This window comes from Anas platyrhynchos, chromosome 6, assembly GCF_047663525.1.
Source record: "Anas platyrhynchos isolate ZD024472 breed Pekin duck chromosome 6, IASCAAS_PekinDuck_T2T, whole genome shotgun sequence".
NCBI lineage: Eukaryota > Metazoa > Chordata > Aves > Anseriformes > Anatidae > Anas > Anas platyrhynchos.
Window position 1 is genome coordinate 23,434,813 of NC_092592.1, and position 13,516 is coordinate 23,448,328.

The 13,516-nt window shown below is 43.4% G+C and overlaps 1 protein-coding gene across 7 annotated transcripts in view; it reads right to left on the reverse strand.

The window, feature by feature from the left end:
- Positions 1-13,516, reverse strand: part of SLC16A12 (solute carrier family 16 member 12) — a 31,997-nt gene that overhangs the window by 18,337 nt on the left and 144 nt on the right. The window contains exon 1 of one of the 7 annotated variants that reach the window (XM_027459768.3): positions 13,291-13,406. The exons of 1 other annotated variant lie outside the window; for it this stretch is intronic. Coding sequence is in view for 2 of the 6 variants with exons in the window: in XM_038180857.2 (XP_038036785.1) it covers positions 12,260-12,338 (79 nt within the window). In the remaining 4 variants the exon portion in view is untranslated. Of the gene's footprint in view, positions 1-9,012; positions 9,171-11,697; positions 11,841-12,259; positions 12,870-13,059; positions 13,081-13,159; positions 13,258-13,290; positions 13,407-13,516 lie in introns of those variants that run through there. 5 more of the 7 variants (XM_027459769.3, XM_072039599.1, XM_038180857.2 and 2 more) reach the window with 5 other exon arrangements.

Here is a 13,516-nt window from a genome sequence, read left to right on the forward strand (position 1 = left end):
GGCACAAGACAGAGAGCAAGGCTTCCTGCACACACCTGGAGGGGAAGCACCAAGGCCACCCAGTGTAGGTCCCTGCTGGGGATGTCACAGCCTGGGAAGGCGCTGGCAAATGCTCTGCTTGGGAAAGCTGCAGCCCAGCACTGGAGCACTCCTCGACAGAGAGGCAGCCAGAAAAGCAGGCAGCAGGGCTGCAGAGACTGATCTGTCCTCACCTAGAAAGCTTGGTGATAAACTTACAGAAAATGTATTTTGAGCTCTTTCACTGTTATCATCATTTCGGCTTTTGTGTTTATGGAAGAGCCTTATTCAAGCTGTGAAAAACTAATTTGGTTTATAATGCCCCTGAGGTTCATGTCTGGGTTTTAGTGAAATGAGGAGCTGTACTTAAACAGAAATACCTTTCTGTCCTGTTCTTTTAGTGCTCAGAGCCTGAGTAGCTTTTTTTTTTTTTTTTTAATAAAAAAAAGACAATAACTCAAAAAAAGTAGTCTGCACTGTTAATTTGCAAGATGTCAGTCTTACCAAATTGCTTTCTAATAGAAAGGCAGATAACATTTTAGAAACCAAATCCTGTACCTACAGAACGAGCTATACAGAAGATTGCCTCTATTTATCTGATGTTCTAGGGCTGCTATTAACGTCAATTTGTTTTCTTTTCCTCAATACACAAGACTTGTTTGCAAAAACTAATCAGGCATGAAAAGGCAAGGCAGGCTATTTCCTTTCATTCACACAAGCTTATGTTTCAAGAGAAACCTATTAGGATAGTTAATGCCATATGTGCTCTTCTACTGGACAATACACACAATATGACACCAAAAACTGTCACCATGACCATTATTTTTCTTGGAAGGCTTACAGCTGAAACCATGAGCCTTGTAAAACTAACAATTTTAATCCCAAAGCCGCTGGTGTTTATTTTTAATAATTATACTGTATAATTGCTGTATATACTATGGTATGTTACTATAATTCCCAGCAGTAATGGAAGAAAATCTCTAATACAGGAGACATATATATTATATATGGTATGTATGGACGTATACTTTAATGGGCTGTTTCGAATCAGCATTAAATCACCTAAATACAACTGACAGCAGTACCATGCATAACATATACACACTATATATCATACAGAGGGGTGGAACTAGATGATCTTTGAGGTCCCTTCCAACCCAAGCCACTCTATGGTTCTATGAATATGAACATGAGGAAGTGTGTGAAAGAGGCACATACACACATTTCAAAATACACCCCCAGGCAACGTGCATCAAGTTTTATTCTAATAAGACCTTGAACTGATGGCTTTTCAAAGTGTCAGAGTCAGGTCTGAGCTTCACCTCACAGAAACATTTTTCTGCTTAACTTCACATTTGGGGCAATTTACAGCCAAAGGTACGAAGACAGAAAAATCTGTGTACAGATATTGGTATAATAAATCTTTTACATTAATTGCTTTAATGAGTCCTCAGGCACAAAGCAGGACAAACAGTGAGGATCCCATCTGAGAAGGCCCATTTTTGAGTCTGGAGCGGTGTCAGGGTGTGATGCTGGAAGAGTCTTCAGCCTTCTCAGTCTGACTGATAGACCACAAATCACATGAGACATACGTTGGTCTGACAAGCACAATTTAAACAATCTTGTTCCCACACCAGACTGCTGTAGAGTAACCACTTTGTCTCCTTGCTCATGGAAGAAAATATGGGCAACGCTGCAGGATACCTCTGCACATGAAAAAACTGCACACTGGTACTGATCAGGCAAAAATTGCTTACTTTTCCTTGCTCTTGAATGTGATTACAGTAGCAGGAACACAGTTTGGGAGAAGCTATGGGCAACAATACCTTAGCTCAAAGATCAGCTGTGACTAGCAGAGTGGTGCTCTGAAGCACAGGGCTCCTCAGGCTACCTGTCTCATTAGAAAGTGTTGGGAATACCACCAGTGGCAGGAATATCACCAGTGGCATTATTTAAAGCTAGCCGCAGAATAAGAGTGGAGAACAATGAGAGCACATACACTAACATAGGGGATGGATAAATCCTCTAATAGTAAATTTTCCATCTCCAGCATGCACAATTTTGAGTCACGTAACAGATGACGTTTTGGGCTATAACTTCTCATGCAGCAAGCTTGTTAGTGCTGAGAAACAAACACGAGTTAAATCTCGATTGTTATCACATGGGAAGTAAAACAAACACACACAGATGCTATGGGAAACAGCAGCAGAGACAACAATTTACAATCCTTTAAGTCAGGGATGATACGATGTCTACAGAAGTCAGCAGAGTACAGAAAAACTTCAAGTGTCACATTTTGAATGAGAAAAAAGCAAAGCAATCATCATCATTTATTAATAACACCATACGAATTTTCATATGAAAAGTAATGAGAACAGTGACATGAACTCTCACACCTTGGCCAATCTTTCTGGAAAACTGTGTTCTATTTGCCTAAAAATTCCCTCTGTAATATTAGAATTTTTCTCCTTCAGTCGTACGTGCTTTCAGCATCTGATGCCATCTAGGCAGAAATATTTACTCTGGAGACCTTCCCCATTTTAATAGCAGGCAAAATATTTCATGCATAGATCAGTTCAGCTGAGAGCAGTTATAAATTATTTTTCTAAGATTATCTGGAAACCCTAGGCTTCTTAACCAGTTTAAGGGTAGCCAGAGCCCTATCCGCCATGAGGATAAAATCACAGCACACGCTCTACACCTTCTTTAAAAGGGTAGAAAACTTCAGAAAATGACAACACAGCAGCTACCAAGCTGGGAAGAAAACATTAAATGCTACAGTGAAAGACAAGGAAATGATTGGAGGTCAAGGGAAAAAAAAAAAATAACAGAAAAACACATTGTTTGTTATAAAAAAAAAAAAAAAAAATGTATTATCTCTGACCAGGAAGAACATATTCGGCTACACGCACATTGTGAAAACATGCATCTACTCACAAGTAACAGTTTGTCTTAGTGAAATCACACACTGGAAGTTAACAAACAACTGACACATCTTGAGCAGATCAGCACATTCTTCATGCTCTGTCTTCCATTCAGCCTCACCAAGCCACACTTCAACTAGATCCAAAAGCTTATTTTAGCTCTTAGTAAACCTTTAAAACTTCAAGAAAAGTGCCTCTGCTGAGTGCATGCTGGTGCAGCTGCTCAGTTACCTCATTTTCAGGAACAACCAGCAAGAACTTTCCATGCTACTTATGGGTGTAATTCTGCTAATTGTTATTGCAGCCCAAATCTACAGTTTCCCAGTGCTATGTTAAGGGACATCTCTCTTCATATAGATTTGTTTTGGTAAGCAAAACATGAAAAAACTCCCTGACTCATTACAAATATTTTACCTTTGCTCTGTAGCTTTTAAAATAGCTGGAAATCTGATTTATATTTTTGTTTTTCTCTGATGTTCCTATACAGCTCCTCAGCTTGTACCCTCTCAGCTCCATACATATACCAAACTGGCAGCAAGCAGAATATTTGAGTAATTTTTCTGACAAACACACCTATGTTCACATTTAAGGAACTTATGCGTTAACTGGAAAAAATGCTAGAAAAAAAAAAAAAAAGCCAGCCACATGAAGTGAGGGTTTGTCTTAACTCATAAATAGAAACCAAGGACGAGGTAAGTGAGAGGCAGCTCTGCAACAAAGAACCAAGGGTTCCTCTGGCACAAAAACCAACCTGTGAACAGGGAGGACTGGAACATTACAGAAAAGAAGGGTGAGTTACATTAGGAGGAATGAGGCAGTACACATAGAAACAGGAAACCAGTTTCCCCAGATTGTACCTTGTTTTTCTTTGCTCTTCAATGGCTACACTGAAAAGGCACACACGTAACTACAACAGAGGAAAACAGAGCATATGGAGCAGCAAGACAAGACATCGGGTAGTTATCTCGTTATGTGTTAGACAGCAATGATAAGAGAGCCCATAAATGGCAAAGCTTTAAAGGACTTGAAAAGGGAAAATAGAAAGACCGATGCTATCTAACAAACCAAACTAGAAATATATCTAAGAACCAGCCACAAAAGAACTGATTAAAAAAAAGCTCCATCTCTTCTTCCTGTTAAACCCAGTCCTCCCAGTCAGAGCAGAGCTGCAGAGCATTTACAACCACAGCTCAGCGTGCCAGAGATCCCATAAAACACCCAATCGCTCCTATCAGCGACTCGCAAATGGAAACATTTCAGAAGGGAACTATGCAGGCACTGCTGCTTAACGTGGCCCCATACACCAACTGCAGGCCATATATCACAGCACCCTGAACTGCTACTCAGAAACCACTGCAATAGAAAGTTTACGAAACCAAGCATCTGGTTTAAAAAAAAAATAAAAAAAAAAATCAAGAAAAGATTGTAAATGTAAGTACGGGCTTCCAAGCTGGTACTGTTCTCCTACAAGAATCAGGAGAAATATAATTACAATAATCCTGGATCCTCTCTTATCTTCTGATATTGCTGGTCAAGAAGCCATGATGAAGACGTGCATTTGCTACTTGTTCAGATGGGACAGTCACAAGTGTACTGTTTAGTCAAAGTCTCACCACATGTGACAACTCAGGAGCCAAAAGGCAAGAGATTTAAAAGAAGGACCCAACAGATATCCTCTTATCCTTTTATTCCAGCCAACTTTCTAATTGTTCCTTAAGTAGATCCCATTACCAATAATCCTTTCAGTGGGATCAGTTTCACTTTAAAAAGCTTATTATACAGAATGACATAAACAAAAATAGCTCAATTTTTATTGTCTGAGTATTCTTTTGTCCAAAAAAAAGTGTTTCATCTTGATACACAGAGAATGATATTAAAATCTTTAAAAGCTTAAAATCTATTCCAGGTGAAATGAAAAGTGATTTTTTTTTTTCCAAGAACTTCTATTTACAATGGAAATTTACCCTAAAAGAATAAACTATTAGAGAGAATTAACTTATTAAAATTCTATCTTCTGAGTTACCTGAAAGAGCAACCTGGGGTATCTCAAAGAACAGTTGTTACAGGGAACTCTTGGTTGACAACACAATTATGAAAGGAAAACCTTGAGCTCACATCAAAAATGGGAAACAAACATTAAAGGAAAAGTCAATTAATATCTTAGCTCAGTTGAGACAAGTTTTCTTTTCCAGTTAGGCAACACTTGTACATGGAAATACATTGCCAGCATCTTCTGCCTATGAACCTACTTTCTGAGCAAAGCTCTTTTCAGCTTGCATGCTCCACATCCTGCACTATTGGATCATTTTTCCTCTTGTACATGCATTTCAATTAGGTTGTATTAGATAAACTTGAAATGACTATAAATTTCCAAATTCACCTGGAGAAAAAGACTAACTTTTTTTTTTAATCAGTCCTCAAGTGCCACCCGATTTCATTTTCCTCCTTCGCAAGCACCCTAAAACACTCAACTTGTTTTTACATGTTTTTCTGACTGTCACCACCTGCACATCCTCTTTATTTCATTTTTCCCCCACCCAGTTTTTAGTTAGTGCCTCAGTATAAGCTCCATAGTCCTTTACTGTCAGGAGGCATTTGTACATTGACAACTTCATTTACTTGTTACAATATTTAGGAACAATAAAAATTAACATCACCTAACTTTCAAGGAGTTTTGCAAATGAGCAGCTCCAGGTACAACCTTTACACAAGTGTTTCCCAAAATTTACTTCCTCATCTAGCTACAGAACAGTCAAGTTGTCCAATATGTCCTCTGCAGTTATGCCTGAGATACCCATGCAAGAGCTCTTATGTGAAAGATTTCATTATTCCACCTTTTCTGGCAAAAAAAAGCAGAGTTTGGAAACTCTGACATGCCATTTTAATATTGGTCTTGCGTGGGCTGTTTTTATGTAGTGCACACCACAAGCAACAGGCTTCATTACATCGTATGGGTTTCAGCTCCCAGAAGATTAATCTCAGCTTCATTAACTTCATTAAGAATAAACCAGCTGTGTGGGATACATCTGTTTATTCTCTTCAACTTGCTACTCCATCAGGCTAAATGAAATTGACATCGATAGAATTAACCACAAACAAGAAAAAGGCGAAACACTGGCTTCATGACTAGTAGAGCACAGTGGATCAGGTATGGGAGGATTTACGGCACATCCTCAATTAGAGGTTCTCTCTTGCATTGCCTTGCTGTGCTGTCTCACACACTCCTCATGCAGGTGCCCAAGCAAACAGAAATGGTAACTGTTCAACACTTGGGCCCTGTGCTGTGCAGCATCAAAGTAAAGAATGGGGCACAGCAATACAGTGCTTGCTTCTTGGCTGGGCTGCACACGGATGTCCCTGCTGCAAAAGCTTGCTGCTCTGCTGATTTACATGGTAGCTATGTATCAATCTGCAAACACGAAAACCAAGCTTACCAAAACAATTGTTCTCCAATTACATCCCATTTTGACTGTTGAGATTTTTACGTATTTAGGGTGGAAGCCAGGCCCGTTCAGCACGTAACGACACAAATTGCGTATTTCTGCAGTGAGCTCGAGGGCCCTTTGTGATGGCACATTCAGCATATTTTTCATCTACTGCCAATTTCTCTGCTACGATCACATTCTATTGCATGGCAGCAGCATTCCCAAATACTTCGTATTTAAAGTGACCTAAACATCAGATGCATGGAGAAACAGCCTGAATTGTTTTAGATGAGGAAACAAAATACTAATTCTGTATTCAACAATGAAAACTGCTTTTATACAAAAAGCCCTAGATGTTACTGGAACACAGCACCGATACATCTCAAGGAGAGAAATTACCTGGTCACGGTGTTCTCAGTCCCTTCACAAGGGAAAGTGCTACTGGTTTCAGCAGGCTAACCCAGCTCAGCTGATTTCCATGCTGATATTCTGTCTGCCCACAGGAACACTTTTTCCAGTCTCTTCCAAAAAACAGATGGACTTTTGGTTGTCAGATTTGCTACTTCTGACACCATACTATATCTGCGCCAAGGAGCATTCAGACTTATTAAAGAAAGGCTATTTCAGAACTTTAGTAAACAGGGAAAAAGGGGATCAGCAGACATGGGATACTTCATAAAGAAATTTCCCAAATGCCTATTGCCTTCATCCAGAAAAAGCATTGTTGGTTTGGTTTGTTAGATTAGGCAGATCAGATAGAGCAACTTCAAAGTCTTGGATATTTATTGAACACTGACATTGAGCCACACCTGCAGAGACAAGGCTGAGCGTGATGTCCCTAGCCCAGCAAATTTCAGCCTGAATCACTGAGGCTGGCTGCAGCATTTTAGGCTGAATATGGGAGCCTCCAAAGAAGAACAACAAACACAAAGATGTCACCATTCCATGTAACAAGGTACCCTGGAGAAAGCCTATGAGTAATGCCCGGAATTTCATGCAGGATCAAATAGCCCATAGCAGTGTCATCAAACTGGGACAGAACTGAGAGGAGCTGGGGTAGGGACCACAGACAAACAGTGTACAGCCCTGTCCCACCAGCTTCTGAACTGCGTACGAACCAGCACGTTACCTGAACAAGTTCCTAACACCCCTCTGTCGAGGAAGACTGATGTCAGCCATGAATACTTGAAGATTTAAGCCCCAAAACTGACAAGAGCAGGAGGTCTTTGCCTACATCAACATACTACATTAAGAAGTTTTGCATGGTCTTCAAGAATCTCTCAAAGCCAAACAAGCTTAAGATGCGAGTACAATGAACGCTCTAAGACAAGACTCACTGAATGCCATAACAGCACCCAAAAATGCAGGAGGGACATATTATTTAGGAAACTCAGCAGCATCACAGACTTCAAGAAACCCCCAGAGAGGCAAGAGAAAGATCCCACTTCCCTCATTTGCATTTCACATCTGGGAAATTTGAGTCATCACATCCACATTGGTATAAATCCAGAAACTGCAGGAAGGAAGGAAGGAAGCTTTGAACTGGGGGGGAGGGAGAATGAAAGAGAGGGGACTGTTTCCATTCTGAACAAAGAGAGAGCAAAGTCAGCACTGTCCTGCTGAGGACTGTGGATGAGGACTTACATTCCCAACTCCAAAACTACTTTCAGGTCCTATGCAGAGGAGAGGATGCAAGAGTTAGGTAGTTAGCTGAAACATTTTCTCCATTTTTGTACCCCAAACTTGCCCCAAGGATTCTATGAACAGATGAGAAACAACTTTAATTTTTGAAAGGCAATATTTTCTTCTTCTGTTTGTCTCCTGTCTGGAACTTTGCCTCCAACTTTTTAATCAAGAACTGAAATTTCTTTTACTGTACTTCCACCTGCATTCTTATCTAATGCTCAAAGTAAATTCAAACACATACACTGCTAATCCAGAAGTGGAGTATAAGTGGTGTGTACACACAACTCCCCCAAGGACACTACCAAACAGACAGCTAAGGAAACCCAGAAGCTTGATCATGTTTCTTGGCAAGCTGTGGACATCGTTTTGATGGTATCACTAAGCGTCAAGACCAAGAGAGACACTTCTTCTGTGCTCTTGAAAAGCACAGGCCAGCTCGCCTCTAACAGAAGGATAATGTACAATCCCCAGTCCCTCCCAGAGCGCACAAACAACTCTGCAAATGGGATGGGGCTTTGAGCAGCCTGGTCTAGTGGAAAACATCCCTGCCCACAGGCAGGGGGGTTGGAACTAGCTGAGCTTTAAGGTCCCTTCCAATACAAACTGTTCTGCAATTGGGAAGGGAAGGGTGTCAAATTAGTTTTCCATAGATAACCAGTGAGCTAAGACAACAATAATGTACATTATAATTACGTATCCACATCTGGCTAAGGGCTGCAACATTACCATTATTATTTCTGGATGCTGTTGTGATGATCTTCTGGCAGCAACTAATACACTTACCATTCAGAAAGCACTCAAGGGTAATATTCCACAGAACCCTAATAGATTCTTGTGATAACCACAATGGTTAATGAAAATCAATGTTTAATAGGTAAAAGCATTTTCTAGGAGTACAATTTAACTCAGATGCATTGTTTTTACATTAATTGTAGCTCAATTCACTTAGGTGGACTTACCCAACTTACACTTTGCACCATCTTGCAAATCCATTTCCTGGTGCATACGAATGTGGAGATACATCCAAAACATATACCAGGCATAAAATACACATGTAGCAATGGTCTCTTTTACATCCGTTCACACTTGTTATTTACATCACACCCTGAAACAACATTCATACCAAAGCCAATAAAATTATCTTACAATAAAACCATCAGAAGAAGAGAGAAAGGGTCCAATAATCCCTTCATAAAATGCAGTAACTGACCAAAAGCAAACGCTAAAGACAGTTACTGCTTTCTCGGTTCATTGCCCCAGCAAACGAAACAAGCAGAAACTAATAAATATGACATACAAAACAAACAGCAGCAGGAAAGTGCTGCTTCATTTGTTAGAAGTGCCAAGGAAAGGAAGTAAGCACATGCTGCTTTGTGGGTAGCCGACAACTCTTCAACGCTGAACCATAGCTGAGAAGCAACTTTTCAATGGCTTTTGTATTGTATGCAAAGTAAGTGATTAAATTTACTAATGAAGAGTAAACTCATCCCAGCTCACTAACAAAATACATTATCTTGTTCCCCTGAGGCAGAGCGACAATCCTCAGCTGTCACAGACTCTGGGGAATAAGGCTGCCACAAATTGCTGGCTCATCTTACTACCAAGTGTTATTTTGCTGCCAAAATAATGATCTACTGCTTCTGGGGCCAGCACAGCTTTAAATTCAGCAGGGATGAACCAGGGATCTTGTCTTTACGGGGAAAGGAAAGATGCTGCATGTGCCACCAGGCTGTATCTGGGTTCTGAGGGATCCTGATCAGTGCTGCCACAGTACCTATGATAGTGCCAGATGGGCATCATCTAAAACAGCCAGGCAAACAGCACCAATCCTCTCCCTCCAGGGCTGAAAACAGAATGCTTCTTCCAAAAGCAGGGGGGATGAGGAACCTTAGCTCCAGCAGATTTCTACTCAGTAAACAGCCCCTGAAAAATATCTGACTCCCGGGTGAGCTGAATGAGACCCCATACAAGAAAACATAGCTGCCATTTCATGAGCTGCCCACGTTTGTGCCTGCTTCCCTGATGCACAAACTGCACGAGCCTGTTACATTCAGCAGGAAATAGCTGATGTCCCTGCTTACACCGACCTGTGCGTACAGTAAGACAGGAAGAACAGAGAGAATTTCACACTGCAAACCCATTTCTGTCTGAAGCAATGCAGGTGCTGCAGGATTGCAAGGCACAGCACAAAGCAGGGCTAACTGCAAGCACCCAGCCCACAGAGACCCTCACCACAGCGAAGGCTGTGCACAGGCTGCAGAACTGCATTCAAAATCCAACTAGAGCCCTGTCTTGCTAGAAAGATAAATACAGAAGATCATAACTTACCCTGCATGCAGTTACATCCAGTACCCTACGAGCTTAAGAGAGACAAGGAGACAATCCATGTGGGCATCTTCATCCAGAGCAGCTCGATTGCTCTGTGGTCCCACTGGCACCAGCTCTACCACCTACTACAGCAGAACAGGTGCAGACAGCTTCCTGAGAAGAAAGCAAAGCTGCCTCCACAGTCCAATAAGCTCAACAGCAAATGTCTTCAGCTTCAGTGAAGAAAAATTGAGTGATTAGCCTGGATGTCTTGGGCTTTGGTTTTAAAGGATTATACCTTTCCAAATTCCTCCCTATCACAGGCTGGGAGCCTACTGCATGCAGAAAGGCTGTAGCTTGCAATTTTGCTGCTCACAGACACATCAATATCTGTCAATTAATACAGGCAATAATACAGCACATGAAAGATTTGTTTGTCTCTCCTATGGCTGCCGGCAAGAAACTCCTTTCCTCTTAGAAAGAGCAGATAAAATTAACATATTTTCAATCTATGTTTTTAAGTCTATCTTTTCTTTCTTTCTTTTTTTTTTTTTTTAAACATATCTACATAAGACTATAAGATATAAATCCAAATTGCAATTGCAGGATAAACAGTAAAGATAACATTTTTCTTAACTCACGCAATGTTTTAGGTTAGAAGAAAAAAAAAAAAAAACAACTGTTTTCTCTGTTGAAGATTGCAATAACAAGTAATCACTCCTTCAAGTTCCATGAACATAAAGTGTACCATCATTCTCCAAATGCACACATGCTACGCAGAAGAAGCTGATGTGCTCTGAGTGTTTTCTTAGTGGCTGCAATAGGATCATGACAGTTAAACAAGGTGTATAACTAAGAGTGAGAACAAGTCCCAAAAGTACTTGCAAAAGCAGCAGTGCTTTTCAGATTGAAATAAATTACAGCATATTATAGGAAGCTTACGCTCCACTGACTGTTCAGTCTCACCATATCAGTTAAAATGGTGCTGCTTGCACAATCACATCTGCCATTCACAATTTAACAGTGGGTCTACCCTACATTCAAAAGTATATTTAAAATTACACACATATCTAGAAGAGAATAAATTACATGCAGGTGACAGTTGTACTCTGTGATTACAGGCACCCTCTCAGGAGTGGCTTAATCTTCCCTTTCAGAATTTTAGGTATCTGTCTATCCAGCAGAAAATAAAGCGATTCATAAAACCCTTATGATGCCTAGGTCTATGTGCCAGGAAAAAATGGCTTCTGAAACCCTCATACTTCACAAGAGAATAGTATAGGAAACATATTCTGAATTAATGCAAAGACACAGCTCTACAACACTAAAGTAAATACCTTTAGGTGAAGACTCAGCATTGCATCAGAAGTACAGGATCTGTCCTTTGTGCATACAGCTAGCTGCACATGCAGGCAACCTCATTAAGATATCTGAGCGTTCGGCTACATTTGTCATGCTCCTGCCAGAAGCATGTTGTCCACTACCAGCCACAACTTGATAAGACAATCTTGCAGCAGCAGCAGCACAGCCCTTACCTCCTGCCCCCGGCCCCAACGCAGCAGCCGTCTGCAGGGCCGCGTCGCCAGCCGGGTCGGGGCTACAAGTCACCGACCAGCACGGAGCAGGGGCCCTCCTGAACCTGCAGCAGCTCCTCAAAGAGGTTCTCCACCAGTCCCACAAAGGGCTGTACTAGTATGGCTCTGAGGGTGGCAGGGGGCTGCTTACGCAAGCACGGTTGTCTACAGAAACGCAGGCCAAATTTCTCCCTGAGAAAGCAATTGTGTTTGCATCAAAACATCTCAAAAATCTTCCCCCCTGCCCGTGCCCAAGCCGTGGGATGCTGGCGCAGGAATACAGATCTGGGATGGATCCCCGGGGTCTCCTCGTCCTGCTCCTCACCGCAGCAGGAGGGAACGGACTGAGGACACCCAGGCAGGGACCCGCTGCAGCTGGTCACTCCTCGGGCAGCAGGACGCATAGTGCAGGACAAGCTGGGGAAAGGGAGGCTTCTGAAGGCCCCCCCCCCAGTTCTGGTGAAGCTGTGTAAGATGAAGTTACACGCTGCGCTGGTTCTCCTGTCGTCATCACTTTGCAAGTGGAGTGTAAGGCAGAAGTTAATGATTGAATTTTCAAATCGTTAACATGGAAGCCCTGAACGGAAGCCCTGAGAAACCTGTGATTAAAATGCAGCTGCCACTACATGGCTGTAAAAGATGGGAAAGTAAACTAAAGTACGATGCAAGTGAAAAATAAAAGCATGAGAGAATAAGCAATATGTAACCACACGGACTCTGCATGAAGAGACCGTAACGGCCGAGGATTTGAGGTGAGCAGTAAGAGAGCCCTAACGAGGCGCAGTGCAAAACGCCAAGCAAAATGCCATCCTGCCCCACTTCGCTAAGTTCTGCGCTACCCCTGCATTTCCCAGCACTAACGGAAACGTTTCCTCCTCGCCGCCGCGGGAGTAGGCTTACAACAACAGCCAGCCCAGCCGGGCTGCTAACTTCATGAAATCAGCTCGCTCCAAAGGCTGCCGGCAGACCCCAGCCCGCCCCGGACACCCCACTCACAGCGCCCGTTTGGCGACGGCGAGCCCCCAGCCGAGCGGCACAGCAGCGGAGCGCAGCCCGCCGCGGGGATAGCGCCTCCGGGGCGTTATTTCCCCGCAGAGCCAGCCAGGTGCCGATGCAGGCACGCACCTGAGCCCCGACCTGACCCGGGGCAGCCCCATAGAGGGCTCGGGGACCCCCCGGCACCCCACAGCTACCCCCTAGGACCCGGTGAGCGGTGCAGGACCACCTCGGCGGGCACCCTTGGGCTGTTCCGTTCCCTCTCCGGCGCGGCTCCTGCCGCCCCCCCGCACTCCAGGCTTGCATTTCAGCCTTTCGCACCTCGCCGCCTGCCCGCCCGCCCCGCGCCCCCCGCCCTACCTGCGGCCCTTGCAGCCCCGCCGACCCCGGCGCAGGACGCGGCGGGGCGGAGCGGGGCCGCCGCGGACCCGGGGCGGAGCGGAGAGCCCCGGTTCCGTCCCGGCTGCACGAAGGAACCGGGACACCCCCTCTCGGAGCCCCCCGGGTCCCCCCGAGGCAGCAAGCAGCTCCCTGCTCGCCCCGCCACCTGCCCCCGGTGCGCGGCTCCCCGTGCCCCGGGCACCCA